This window comes from Athene cunicularia (genome assembly GCF_003259725.1).
Source record: "Athene cunicularia isolate RWA chromosome 12 unlocalized genomic scaffold, athCun1 chr12_part1, whole genome shotgun sequence".
Classification (NCBI taxonomy): domain Eukaryota; kingdom Metazoa; phylum Chordata; class Aves; order Strigiformes; family Strigidae; genus Athene; species Athene cunicularia.
In genome coordinates this window covers 23,496,014-23,510,935 of record NW_020799116.1, presented here as the reverse complement: position 1 = coordinate 23,510,935, position 14,922 = coordinate 23,496,014, and the positions used below count along the sequence as shown (strand labels likewise).

Below are 14,922 nucleotides of genomic sequence, written 5' to 3'. Positions count from 1 at the left end.
CTATGACTTTGACCCTGATGTAGCTACACACCTTGTCCATCGCTCTGTGAATGTCCATCTTCTTCCCTTTGAATTTTATTTATGAACAAGGGACTTGCCTGGAGCTGGGTAATCCATAGCTCCTTGTGCTCTTTTGAGGACTTTTCTGGTGCACATTGATTTTGATGTTTCAGTCGGCTTCTCCGTGCAGGAAGAAATGGGTTGTTTCAGCCTCCATCGGTGTTGAGTTGTCATAGCTGGTTAAAAGATGATGGTTAAAAAAATAGCTTTGACCCAAGGAACTTCAATCCAGGGGAAGAAATAAGAGCTAGATATCTTGTGTGTTTTGCTTAAAGTGTGTGTTGAAGTATACAACAAAGGTAGAGGAAGGAACCTTAAATCATTAATGTGCATTTGTCACAACATTAACAGGTTTTAATAAGTATGTGTAATGGTTGATTTTGGAACATGATGCAGTTTTATTCCTGGTTGCACATACATAACCTTAAGTACTGCTTCTGCTTTCTGCTGCTTTACTGAATAATTTAGCTGAGAATGAAAAAGTCAAGAAACATGAATCTGGCAGAGGTAGATTTCTCACTATTTTCAAAGAAATGAAAATAAACTTTTTCAAGTTAGCAAGTGGTCCTATTTAAAAATTGTAGAATGTCACCTTACATTTTCACTGTATAATCTAGTGCTTGTATAAGCAATTACATGTTTTGGTTAGGTACATTTATGAGTGTCCATTGTCATCCACTCACAGTTGTCTAGTTTGGTGGAAACCATCATTCTGAGGATGTTAAAACAAGTGTCTAATAATGGCTTGAAGAAGACTTCATGTCTTAAATATGTCCTTAGTTTCTCTGTTTCTTGTTCTTTGGTTTCTGTTGTTAATTTTGGTGGATCTTTATACATTAGTAATGTTAAACTCATTATACTGAGGCAGCCGTTTCTCTTAGTTTGATGCTCACCGTCAGATTCAGGTTTCAGATTAGAACTGTAGGCAGTAAGATGAAGAAGGATTATCAGGTACTTTTTTCTAAAATTTGCTTTGAAGCACAGGTTAATGCTCCAAAGCAGTAAATCCCATAGTGACGTTGCCGTTTTTATTTTAATAGAGAAGAGATACTAAAATCAGAAACATGCTTACTGCATTCCACATATATACACATATATTAATTTTTTCTGCTGAAATGTCACCTTCATACCAATTTTATCCATTTAATGTGAAATACCATATTAATAGGAAATTCCCAGATTTAAATAATACCCTTTTTTTTCTTACACTGTGAACAGGTGCTGGCTTGGTGGGAACCACGACAGGGAGCTGTAAATTCCATGAAATTAAAAACATAATGAACTGCTGCAAATGCCATCCGCAGAGGGAGTGGGCAGCATTTTGGATAATGATTGTTTCCGTGGTATTGCACATTATGGAGCATATAATTTGAAATGCTCTGCCATCCCTGTGTTTAGGAAGGAGAGCTCTTTCTCTGCCCCTTGCATGCAAAAACTGCATAACTGAAGTCGATGTTAATAGCATTTTTCAAAAATACCTGGAATTGGTTCTACAAGCCCCCGAGACAGAAGCAACTCCCACCGTGTCTGTGCTGGTTTACCTTGCTTGGTCTCAAGCACCACCAGTGCTGGGTATTTAACTGCCCTGGCAGGTATTTTTCTGTTCTTTGCTACCCTTAATTCAGTGAGGTCAGACAAAACAACTTTTTACAGGAATATGTGCTACAATTTTTAAAGCCTGTTCTGAGGATGGGTGTAAGAATACGAGATTTGGCTTAATCCTGCATTTAGTTTATTAGCTCTTATGCACAAGTTGAGGTGTAAAAGATACTTGAGTTCCTTTGGACACTTGAGGTTTTTCATGGCTTTTTGTGTTGTTCCATTCTCACCTGTGCAGTGATGCTTCCTGCCTCCTTAAATAGTAGGATTATATTCAGACAGCTTTCTCCTCTTCCCCATATCAACCTTTCCTATCAATTTCCAATTTTTTGTCTTTAAAAAACAAAACCCCACAAAAAAACCCCACAAACAAATGAAAAGAAAAAAAAGGAAAAACCCAAGCTCCAAGGGCATATTGTGCTCCCCCTGTGCTCCCCTGCCTGGCGCTGACAGCCCAGTTCTGGGTGCCCGAGGCAGGGAAGGGGTGCCAGCAGTGCAGGGGCTGCGGCAGGAGCCATGCTGCCACGGTCCTGGCACAGACATGCATGTCTCGGCACGCCAGCAGTGCTGGCAGCAGGTGGGGAAAGAGGAGCTTAATAGCGATGCTTTTTGTATTTTTCTTTTTGTAGGTTAATTCAGTAAGAATGGGATTGGGGAAAAAGTGCGTTGTTCCAGTGTCTTGCCCCTTGCCCGCTGCATTAGCTCCCGGAGCTCCGCCGTCCCCAGCAGTGCCAGGGCCTGCCCTCTCTGGCATGGTGGCACCGTACGCGATGCCTCTCTGTCCATACGGAGGAGTGTTCCCCACGCCTGTTTACGGCATGCCGTGGCCGAGGCCGGCTGCGCAGCCCAGGATTGTCGGGGCCCCCAGCATGGCACAGTTCTCGCCCCTCGGCAGAACCTGCTTGCAGATGTACCCAGTGCCGCTGCAGCGCCCCGCTGCCGGGCCGCCCGGCCCGCACCTGCGGATGACGTAGTGCGGGTGCATCGTCGCAGGTAACGAGGATTCCGGCACTGTCACGTGGAGTGCTTGATCTGTAGATGCCATATGTGTTGGACGAGGCTGGGGTCTGGCCAGGCCTGCTAGCATACACAGCCATACACTGCATCCAGCAATCACTGTGAAATGGTTTCACACAAGATAGTTTGTTTGTTATGGCAATATTTGCTTATATTCCATTGCTGAAGACACTTTATTATGTTGTGTTTTGATGTTTTACACTTGCGATTCTTAAAGTCGATGTACTTGAATTGATGACTAGAAATATTGTACTAACCCCTGCAGGAGTACAGTGCCTTGAATTTCAGCTTTTCAGTTTCAGCTGGAAAGAGATGTAAAATTATTTGAAAGGTGTATTTTATTTACAATCTGCTTGGCAGTTGTTTTTATTTGCAAAGATATTGGAGGTTTACAGTCAATGTTCTTCATTAGTTTCATTCTGCTGTAAATGCTTTTATTTTAGTCTACAGGTTAAATTTTCATTTCTGAAGCTTTTAAGAAAAATAATTGTGAGTTTGGTTTGAGATGCCAGTCAAAAAATTGTTTGTGTTTGTACAAGGAGTAGTGAAATGCACATTTTAAAATAGGAGCATTTACAGAGTGATCCAAGTAAGTTGTATATAAGGACAGGTAATAGCTTCAGGCAGTGCAATTAATTCTCTTCCCCAGTCTTTGGTAAAGTTGTTGTGGACAGCAAATTGTTTCTCTAACAGGCAGGCAAATACCATTTTGGGGGGATCAGCAGCAAATTGTATTACATTTTCTTTCCCCTACTGGGCTTTTATAATTTAGTTAAATTACAAATTCATGCATGCTTCATAAGTGAAGAAATCTAACTGAAATCTTGATTGTAGGAGAACTTATCTCCAGGTTACTGTAAGAACCATGTAAGTACAGCACTTGCATGTTTTCTGGCTTCTATTCGGCCACTGAGGTTAAGAATGGTGTTTTGCCACTGATGTGCTAGCAACATTTAGTACTGAAACAGAATAATAATGTGAAGTATTCTTTTTCATATCTGATACTTCAGTTTTGGAATCTCACCACCTTTTATTTGAAAACTATTATTTTTTATTTTTTAGTTTTAATTAAGTTTGCACTCTAGGTGGCATGGACACCTCTCTCCTGTTTGCAAGTTGCTTTTTGCCTGTTTGTGCATAAAGTCTCCACCTGCACCTCTCAGTCTAAAGGCACAAGATAACCACTAAAACTGATTTGCTGATGGTAAGTCTCCTTTCCCGCAAAAATGCTAAGGGAGAGCATTACAGGCACAGGTCATGAACCATGCGGTCACATCTGAAGGCACGTTGCTCTGTATCTCTACTGAAATGACATTTTATACTGTCTGCTGAAGGACAGAGATGTCTTGTGCTGCCAAGCTGTGAATTGTATAGTTCTATTGTACTTTGAGCATTATATCTGTCTAAATTATTTTGTTTGTACCCTTTGAATATATTATTCCATCAATTCAGTTAGAATTGAATTTTATAGACAATTATGCAGAGTCTTCTGCCTGGGCAAAATACTTACTGTAGTAAGAGATTTCTGTTCTCTGTAACGTGTATCTTTAATTTGTTTGGGTTTTTTAGATTCATGTCTGTATGCTTCATGAGCAAAAATGGAAAATATGTTCTCACACCAGTTTTCCTTCGGCTTGCACTGAATCTTACAGTTTATGTCGCTAATTGCCTGTTGTATAGTCCATCCCTTGTATACTGACAAAGTCAGTGGCACTAAAAACCCCGAGAAATTGTATAGATTAAAAAGAAGAAAAATAAACATTTTGTGCTTGAAAATTGTGTGAAAAACCCAGTGTTTTTCTAAAATGTAGATTTGTTGATTCCCAGCTGTTCCGGGTAACTCTACATTTGTTTTCCAGACTATTATCCCTTGATTTGTATAGAAGGAGCAGATGTGATGCCTCCACTGTTTCTCGGGTTCACCCCATAACTGACACGTCCCACCTCTTGGCAGCTGTAGAAGTGAAACAGTGCTCCAGAAGTCATGTAGTGCCACCACACAGGTTATGTTGCTTGAAATCCCCTGCCCGCTGCAGTGTTTCCGGTGCTATGCTGCTGCAGAGCAGACGAGACTGGAACATTTAATGAGTTACTTTAAGCAGATGGTACACCAGGACTGCTGGTGGTACACATGAGGATGTTAGAGTTTGGTCGCTGGTGAAAGATGCACGTGGACTGTGTCTCTCCTACACTGAAAAGTGCTGGGGGAGCCCTTTGAACTTTATCCTGGCATCATTGAAATGCGAGGAAGCAAAGATACGAGGTTCAGCCCTGATACAAGCACCCCCTGGGTGGTTGCCATCACAGGCGTAGGCTGCAGGATGAATTAGGAAGGGACGTGCAGGAAGAGGTTTCACACTCCTGCTTCTGTCTTCCCGTGCAGCTGACGTGTGCGGCTTTGCTCTGTGTGCTGCCTCCGTCTGCAGGTCTGTGCCCTGCGCTGCGGCTGCCCGGGAGCTCTGCCCTCGCGGGCCGGGGCCGCGCTGCACGTGCTGGGCACCCGGCAGAGCCAGCGGTGGGCCGGAGGGGTGGCCTGGCTGAGCGGGGCTTAAATGCAGCTTGCAGATTTCCAGGGGTATGTTCCCAACTATTGTGTCTTTAGCTGGTATTGGGGCCGAATGATGGCTCAGAGGTTGATGTTTGTATTTCGCCATTCATGATTTTAATTTTCTGATAGCTGCCTTGGCTGCAATTATTCTGACCATTAACTCTAAGCTATGTTTTACTGCCCTCCATCATGTCAAAGGGTGCTTTGACCCTCAGTGGCAATTAAGCAAATGACATGAGATTAAATGGGACAACTTCTTGAGCAAAAGGTGAGCAAAGAAGTGAGAGGGACCTGAGCTGCACCATCAGAACTGGGGGGATCTGTACTATACCCAAAAAGACATTGCCCTGCAGATCCCAGAACAACTAATTTTATTCCTGACTTTGCATATTGGTTTGATGTGCAACAAAAAGGTCAAACACACTGAGTAGAATTCTTCGCCTCACTGGCTGCAGGCCTGCAGCTGTGTCCTGTAGCTCTGCATCTTCCGACGGTTCCAGCACTGCTCTGCAAGGACGTATGTGAAGTCACTGTGGATCTTCAGCTTCAGAGAGGAGTTTTCTATGAGGGAGCTCACAGATCCCCCAGTTTTCAATCTTATAGAAGTTATAGAAACTTAATACATATATTGAAAGAATGTTTTAAACTACCAAGTCATGCACCCAGTATTTCAGACATGCCAAATTAAGTGTGCCCATATGCCATTAATTTGGCTTTCCGATTGCCGTACATCATGATGGAGTATCTAAATGCATAATCACATCCTGTTTTCCCACTGCATCCCCGGCTTGCTTGGAGTGGGGCTGCGCAGGGGGGAGAGCTGCTGCCACCATCGCTGCTTGTCTGCTGCAGGGATACAAAGCAGGCAGGTGGAGATGGCAGGGAGAAACATTTGAGTGGTTTAAGAGACTTTTGCAAATCCTGATTCAACCTCCCTGATGCACATTTCATTCAAAAGAATGGTGTAAAATTGGCCCTTGCAGTTTCTTTGCATTTTTAACTCTGGTCTTCATTCCACAACTTTAAAGAGAAAATATTACTACCTGTCTCCAAAGTGCTTCTTTTTTGCTGTCTACTGTGTAACTTCTTTAATTTTTCTCTGAAATATTTGACATTGGCTTGTATCAAAGACAAGATGAGGGATTGAATGGGCCAAATGGGGCACTCTCTTTGCTCCTACAGAGATATTTGTGTTCAGGAATAGGGCGCCTCATGCTAAATGGCAGTATTTCTGAAACGAATTTCTTAATTAAGTTGCAGGCTTTGCCATTTGGTATTTGTAGAAGGAAATCACTAATACTTCTGAATCAGTCATTAGTTTAACTTGGCTTTGTCAATAGTTGCCCTTAAGGTTTTTTTGTCATCCCAGTGCACTATTTTCAATTCTGAGGACATTCAGAATTTGTCCAAACAAGCCCTATGGACTTAGTACTTGGTGGGTTCATGTTGGTGTTGTTCAGTTAGTGCATGTTTGAGTAGGAAAAACATCTGTCCTCCTACATTCTTCAGAAGTTGGCTTTGGAGATTTGTAGTCAGAAGTCTCCCTTTAGAAACTGTGACCTCAGCATTGCTTTCTCTCTCCCCCCCTAATTAAGCAAAATGTTCAAGTCTTTTTATGACTGATGTCTTGGATGCTAGCTACTATGGCAAACACCAATATAGATTTCTGCCTTGCTGCCAACTATTCCCCACCTGAGTTTTCAGTAGATGCTGTTGAAAATGTTGGCTTGGAGACAGAAGTCACAAATGAAATGATTTATGACTGTGTTTAATACCTTAGTGAGGTTTCCTTGTGTTAATCTGGTTCCTTGTCTGCCCTTCTCAGACCCTGATTTCTGGTGATGTCTGTGGAAAAGGATGGCAGTGCTGGAGAGGTGTGTGGTTGCTGAATGTGGTCAAGGTCTCTCTGCAGGGTGTATGTGCAGGTTGTTCATGCACTCTTTGTCATTGCAGACGAGTATCTTGCTATGGGATTGAATTTACAAAACAGCAAACCCATAATTGTGGAATTTCTTGCTATGGTTATTTGTTATTGATTAAATCCTTGAGAAGCGTTTCTTTGATATTTGGTGTTGGGCTGTGGATGGCTGGTGCTTAGGCGGGCTGAGCTTCAGTTGAGAATTTGGGCAAGCTGTCTGGTGTGCTGAGCCATATGGTGTTTCTTCAGAAGGAACCTGGTAAATACAATTATTTTCCTGTCTATAGACTCCTAAAATGAACCGTTGATCAGACAGGAATTGTGTTGTGACTTATACACGTTGATGACTTTTGGCTGGGGTGATACTTGATTTTTCAGGTAGGTCTGTTTGTGAAGCCATCTCTGCAGATGCAACAGGAAAATGGTGTTCCAGCCTCTGACTGTCCTCGTTCTTTTATTAATGCAGATAAGCTCAGAAGCGCAACATAATAAAATGGGTTTTAGGAGCTGTCAGGTTATAAATTCTGCATTAGGAAAGAATTTGTTGCTCAGAGGGATCTGGATGTACTGTGACGCTGACGTTAGCTGTGTAGATAAATAGATTACTTATAACTGATTCATCTGAAAGTCAAGCTTGTACCAGGAGGCAGCAACTTTTGTAAATTATGTGGCCCTTTCTGCTCTTTTTTCTGTGATAGTTGTAGTGTACTGTCAAGATTGTTGCTGTGTACACTTGGATCTATATTTGACTGTAAAACTTCTCCCCTGAAATAACTTTCACATGAAGAATTTAGAGGCTGCGTAATTCAAGCCCTTCCATCTCACATGCAAAGCTTTAGATTTTGCTTGGTAAGTGTGGAGAAGCTATGCATAGAAGACAACATACTGTTTTGATAAAGTTTCTGTTATAACAATGAAATTCTTGTGACAATTTCTTGGTTTTTCAAAGTCTGGTGAGCAAGGGAAACTTGAATTAATTTCATTTGATGTAGTGCTACTGGATGGATTCACACCATGTATTTAGTGTGTTATATCTGCACATTAACAAGGCAGAAGGAAAAGTTAGGATTTTTTTTTCCTCTCTGAAAGAAGCAGATCTCCATATTCATTACTGAGGTGACACTGAGTGCAGCTACAGCACCATTGCTCTCAAGGAGATAAAGGTGATAGGACAGGCACCACTCTTCTGGGGACCTTTTTGTGTCTGTCAGAGTTTTTCTGAGATATTCAGGGCTTTGACACTTTGTAAAAACCTAGGAAACTTAAGAAGAAATAACCAGCTGCCAGTCCTCCTCAAATGGGTGTTCTTTAGGTCTGACATAAAATAACCCAAGAAAGTATTTACTTGTGTGTTGTTTGGTTTTTTAATTACTTTGCAAATAAGGTAAAAACTTGCTCAGCATTCACTTTTTTTTATCAGGCTAGATAGACTGTATCTAATATCTTTCTCACTGTTAGTCAGTAGCTACAAGATGTGTAATCACTGCCTTTTTCCCATAGTTCTCCCCAACATAGAGACAATTTTGCGTATAACCGAGTTTGCTGATCTCGCAGTGCTGTTGTCCTTTCAGTCTTTGATTGAAAGTTCACATTGAATTCAGAGTAAGTAGTCAAGAAGTTGTCCTTGGGATGTGAGATAAACATCTGTGAGGGTTTGTATGAAAAGTCAGGCACCTGGAGAGCTTGCCCTGGGTTTGGCTTTATGGCTGATCTGTGGTGTAGGCAGGGGTCAGGCCACTGCTGTCTTAAGGCTTTTCCCTATTACCTGGAGATTGTTAATTTTGTCTTGTCTTCCTGGGTGAACTTCTGTGCCAAATGCTAGTCATCAGTAGCAAGCAGATGCTGAGAACAATGGTGGGTCCAGGTGGATCTGTAGAACTGATATTGATCATAAGCTTGGGGAGGAATTTACAATCAAGGCATTATTTTTTTACTTCCTTTAAAAGTGGTTCTCCTGTGAGCAGACAGAGCAGGGGTGAAAAAGCTGGGACTGCATTTAATAAAAGCAAAGCTTAACACATGGAGACCCACCAGGAGCTATGCCAGACACAGATGATGTCTGTTTGCACAGTGTACTTTCCCCTGATATCCCTTGCCCTCCCTGCTGTTCTAAAAGACTGTGGGTTTTTTTTTCTGAAAGCATCTAGCAAACTGTATGCTATATAAAATCCATATATGCTTGCAGATCAAATGATACCATGCATGTTTCTGTGCCATAGAGTGAAGGGCTGTGGTGCATGTCACTGTGAGCACGTCACCAGCACAGCTGCTGCATACTGGTGGGGCATGTGCTGGGAATGCAGGGGATGCATGGTGGCACCACGGCCTGCTGCTGCTTCAGCCTTGTGCTGTGCTCTTGGCACCCTCATTGCGTTTTGTTCTGGTACGGTCACTTCAAGCCCTTGGCATCTTTGTATCCTTTCATGTCTGGCCATCATCTCGCCCTGCGAAGGCTAGTGGGGACTGATGGATCCCGTTCCCACTGGTGTGGGGTGTGCATCCCTGCATCCCAGGTGGGAGGAGGATCCTAGGCTTGGTTCTGTTTGTCAGACAAGGGAGGCAAGCTTGGGCCATGCTGCTGAGCCTGCAGGGACCAGAGCCAGTGCCCGTGACTTGCCCCAGACGTGCTGCCACCCCTTCAGCAGCCTGCCATGGTGGCTGCCAGCTGCCATGCAGCACCGTGTCTCTCCCTTCCCCACTCAACAAGAGTCCCATAAAGTGAGACAAATGCTGGGCACCTTTGCTGGCTTTCTCTGTTTCTGTCTCCTGTGAGACTAGCTATTCCCCCGTGGGAACTGGGTCTGCTGTCTGGGGGACTCCACAAGGTGCTTGGGTTCTGCCATCAACATAAATATGTTTATGTTTCTAGGCTATAAGTACAGCACAGGTGATACGTTGACAGAGGATTTCAGTTTCTGTTTCCCTGTGGTACACCAAGCGTGCACAGCAGCTAGCATGCTCTGGCAGAAGAATCTTCTGCATGTTCTGGGTCCACAATCTCATGTGGCCCTTTTGGGTTTTGTTTGCGTTTTCCTATATGTGAAATCCATATATAGATTTATTTTTATTTTTATTTTTTTTTTAGATTCTGAAAATGAGATCGTCAGCAACTGACACGTGGCCCCCTCAGCTACGGTGCCAAGCACGAGGCCCTGCCATGGCTAAGGAGGAGGAAGAGGAAGATGGGAAGTGATTTATCATGTGTGAGAAATTCTGTGCTGTTCTGGTCCACTCAACACAATTTTGTAACTTCTTTCTAATCATTTTTTTATTTATAGTCGGAAATACAAAAATGTTATGCAAAAAAATAAAGGAGAATTATTTTGGGGGAAAAGGATTTTGTTCAAAATTGTTCCCTTCTGTTGTGAGCCAGGTTCCCGTGAGCAGTGGCTGGAGAAGAGGGAGGAGCAGGAGGCACTCCTTCAAATACTTTTTGTTTCACACAGTTAATTGTAATTTAAATAATTTTCCAAAAGATAAGATAGGCACTCATATTCAGATTCTAGTACAAAGAAGATAAGTTCCAATTCCATTTAAGTTTCTCACAGTTCTTTTGTAAAGATAATGCTCTCTTAAATCCGCTTAAATCAAGTAAAGACACCTACGGAGACTTTACCAGAGAGCAAGTTTGTACTTGTCACTTCCCTTTTTACCTCTTTCTTTTTCTTACAGACCAGCCACATTTTCTTGCCAGAGTTAAATACAGTTCTCGAGTCACTTCTAATTTTAAATGTAAGACTAAAATCCTTCTACAGATGAGTCGGTAATTGGAGCAATTTTTAAAAGACTTTAAAGTGCCTTCAACAAGCTAAAATTATGTAGTGGGAGATTTCTTTTTCTTGATTCACTGACGATGGGTTTCAGCTGTCTCCTGGGTTGAGGTGATGTACAAAGTAGTTTGTAGCAATAATCTCATGAGTAATCATTTATTATAAAGGACTACTCAACTCTTTTTTCAGAAAGATGGGTTTTAGCACTGTTCCTAAGGAGTGGGAAAGTGTGCTGCTCTTGCTGTTTTGCTTGGGCCCCAAACTCTTCCAACCCTCTGCTGCTGTGCTATGCACCCAAGGACCTCAGTTGCTTCCCTCTTAAACAGTTCCAGACCATGATGTTTTGACCTTTTCAGTCTTGTTTTGATACCAGAGAAACAGGAATTTCTATTTGCTCGTAAGTCATTCAGTTACATACTCCCAGCTGGAGCCTGGCTTATTGTTTTGTTGTTATCTGCCATGTCTGTCTCTTCCAAATCTTGGTTCTAAATAATAAATCTTATTTTGATGCTGTTGTTCCCTATTTCCTTTCCACCTTGGCTTCTCTTGCTGATGAGAGCGCAGGTGGATTTAGAGATATTGCTGAAGCTCAAGAGTCTTTAGGCAAGGAACCATTCAAACAGTTTAAAAGAGTTTTGAAGCCCCAGTGCCAAAATATATCAGTTTTGTTAACTTTGTGCTTCTCTGGGGTGCCTCCTGTCCTGTCCTTGTCTAAGGAACTGAAACTGATCTCCTGCATGAGAGCAGGGGCTAGAGAAGTGATAAAGGCTGTTGCTAAATTGTTGCTTGCCTTGGGCTTTTCTGCTTGTAGGAGGGACCAGATCTGTTTCCCTTTCCTAATGGGTGGGAGATGTGGGGTCCAACTGTGTGCTACACCTCTTACTTTCTTTTTTGGTTGCTGTCATCTTTCCCTTGGCTGTGAATACACCTCCCTTGCCCGCCAGTCCTGCATGCCACTGCTGGTGTTGCCAGCACACGGGGTACAGGGGACAAGGGTGTCGCATCCCTGATGTGCTTTTCCAGGGATGAGTTCCAGTGATCGTGGCAACAAAACGCTGTGCCCTCACCTGAGATTTTTATTCCCTGTAAATTTAAAAGGCTGTTTTCTCCAGAGATATCCCTTGCTGGGTCTCCTGGGGACCAGGTCATCTTCTGCGTGGGCAGCCTTCATCAGTTTTTCTGATGCCTGACCCTCTTCACGCCTTCTGCAGATCCTTGGGCTCCTCTATGGCTACAGCTGCAGGAAGCCAATGGGCCTGTCTCCAGTTAAGTATTTTGAAAATAATCTATTAATATTCAGATTAAGTATAAGGATTAGTATCAGGATTAAAGATTAGGAGTAGAAATTGTGACAAACCCTAGACAGGGGTTGCTCCCAACCTCTGATAAGCCTGTCGAGCTTTCTATAATCTCTTCTGCAAAAGGCTGATCTATTTTGGTGTGTAGCCCACATATTTACTGCTTGCATTGCAGTTTGAAATATAAGCCCTAAGAGGTGCAAAGGGTCCTTGAGCTCCTCCAGTATGAACCACTAAATGAGATCCTCTAAGGAGGAAGAGCTGGACTTTGGTGCTTCTTCTCCCTACCTGCTGTCTCTAGTTTCTCTCTTCCTTGAAGACCAATAACAAATGTTCTCTCGATCTGATGTCATGCTAACATTCAGGTTTAGAGTTTAATCAGAAATACTTTCTGCTGGCCGTAACCAAAACCCCAAGCAGGTGAGTATGACCATCACAAGGTTTAATATAGCACATAAGAGTGAAAAGGATGAATATGAAGACCTGAGCTTTAACTTCACTCTGAAATGCAATGCTTAGTCCCTGCTTCTATCAAGGTACTGGCACATTTTCTCCTACAGAGGCTGGACCGGTTTATACCTACGTTAAGCTCAGCAGCTGCTGGAGCAGCACACGATGGGGTTCGGGGCCAGGACCTGTGGATCAGGAGCCAAGCAGTGGCCCCTTGCCTTTCTAAGATGGAGGCCCTTGGGTTTGCCCCTGGAGCTGTTAGGAGTGAATTGGTTTCAGCCTCCTTATTTTGACATGCATACTGATTTCTTCTCTGAGATGATGAGATGGGTTGTCTGTGTGTGCTTTGTGCCTGCTGGCTGACTGGAACAGCAGCGCTGAGCAAGGGGCACCTAAAGCAGTGCACTTCATTGCGCCCCTCAGTATCTCAAGGTATTAGTAATGTCTCCAGCTCTATTTGTCCGCTCAGAGCCACCAACAGTCTTACAGTCTCCTCTGAACATCTTGTATATATTTGCTATCCTAAAATGAGTAACTCTGCTGAAGCTATTGTAGTGTTCCTGGATAGTGTCACATAAAATGTCACTTTGGAGCTTGCCCTTTGTAGTGCTGCTGTTGCCTTTGCTGCTTGGCTTGACTTTACAGGAAGCCCAGGAGGTCCTCTGTAAATGCTGCTGCCTCTCAGGAAGTCTCTTAATGTTGATCCCTGAAAAATATTCTCCCATGCTACCTGTGAGTCACTGCAGTTCACAGGGGCCTGTGCCACCTCCTGAAAAAAAAACCAAAACCCGAACTCTTTTAAAAATACCCTTCCAGTTTGGGTGCTAGGTGCTATAAAAGCGATCTGGCACATCTGGCATGACCATGAGCATGCCCATAAGAATGGGAGTCTTTGGTGTTGGTTGGATATTCTGAAATTACTTGAATAGAAAACAAGCGTTTAAGGAAAAATCTAGCTGTTGACAGCATAGGTACAGGTTTTAGAAAGAGTTGTACAAGACTAAGATAAAACCCAGCTTGGTCTTCACATAATTGTAGACCAAATCCTAGAGGTGGTTGTCCCAATTTCTTCCATCCCCAAGATGTGGATGTAAAGCAACAGAAGTCTCGGGATAACTTTGGTAAGGATTTTCTGGGTTATTGGTATGGAGTATCTTTATATATTCAAACTATCCTTGGGGATATCCTCAGAGTCAGGCCTTAGCTTCCAGATTTTCTCTGATCTACTAGTGTAATCCCCCAGGAAAAACAGTTTATCTGCTACCCCTCAGGCTTCTAGAAGAGCTAGAGGAATAGCTACGTAGTAAAGCCTCTGTGAGCACACTAATAGGCAACCTCACTGCTGTACAAGCTTAGTTATAAGTACACTGTATGTGATGCTTTTCTGGCTCTTAGCTGAGACAAAATGACAACTCCCAACCCCTCAGATCCTTCTGAGATCTTCTCATAAAATGCAAGGTACCAAAATGTTCCTCAACTGCAATATCTAGGCGGTAGAGTGACTTGGGCTGTAACTTGTTTCCACTTGGACACACCAAGTCTCACACTGTTGCCAGTGCAGCACTGGGCAGAGCAAGGTGAGATTTTAAGTCTGTGTGTCATCCAAATCATGATCCGCTCCGTAGACCCTAAATTGCTCTGCAGTGTATTGTCCTAAAAGCAGGTGAGGCTGTAGATGCAGGGCTGCCTGGTCCAGCATCATGGCTTCAGTCGAGACCTGGTGTGCAGGCAGCTGCATGTCTCGGTCATGGCGGGTCATACCTGAGAAGTGTGCAGTCAGACAGAACAGCGAAGTTACTGGCATGTTTTGTGCACTTTTCTAAAGCGATAACTACAGTTTAGAAAACAGGCTTAAGTTTCTTAAACTTATTTCTATGCTCTGAGGCTACTTTTGTCTGGTCTGCCTGCGCAACCCAAAGCCCCAAGCCGCAGAGCAGAAGCTTGGGCACATGCTTAGGAAAATTGGAGCTTTAAGAGCTGGAGGAACAATTGGGGCAGCTCTTAGCATGTGAAAGTATAAAGCAGCCCCAGCCAGGGCAGAACTTGCTGCTTTGCAGGACAATTTGCTTCCTCTTGGCTGTGGCTCTTCGTCCCCATGTTGCATCCCAGCCTTTCTGCTGCAGAGACCTGGATGCTGGGGGTCTTTGGCAGCTGCTGAAGTGGAGCGGGGGAAATCACAGAGAAAAATGGGGGTCTTTCTGTTGGGCAAGGACTATTATAAACAGCATTAAAGTTTATGGAAGAACTCTGCTCATAGGTTTA

General features: G+C 43.2%; 1 protein-coding gene across 11 annotated transcripts in view; it reads left to right on the top strand.

The window, feature by feature from the left end:
- The window catches only part of WNK2 (WNK lysine deficient protein kinase 2), a 79,483-nt gene extending 68,089 nt beyond the window's left edge, over positions 1 to 11,394 (top strand). For 8 of the 11 annotated variants that reach the window (XM_026857750.1, XM_026857761.1, XM_026857756.1 and 5 more), the window contains one exon: positions 2,289 to 3,187. In XM_026857750.1, the coding sequence (XP_026713551.1) occupies positions 2,289 to 2,633 (345 nt within the window). In that variant the 3' untranslated portion in view covers positions 2,634 to 3,187. Of the gene's footprint in view, positions 1 to 2,288; positions 3,188 to 10,227 lie in introns of those variants that run through there. The other 3 variants (XM_026857755.1, XM_026857759.1, XM_026857758.1) reach the window with 3 other exon arrangements.
- Positions 11,395 to 14,922: the final 3,528 nt, after the last annotated feature.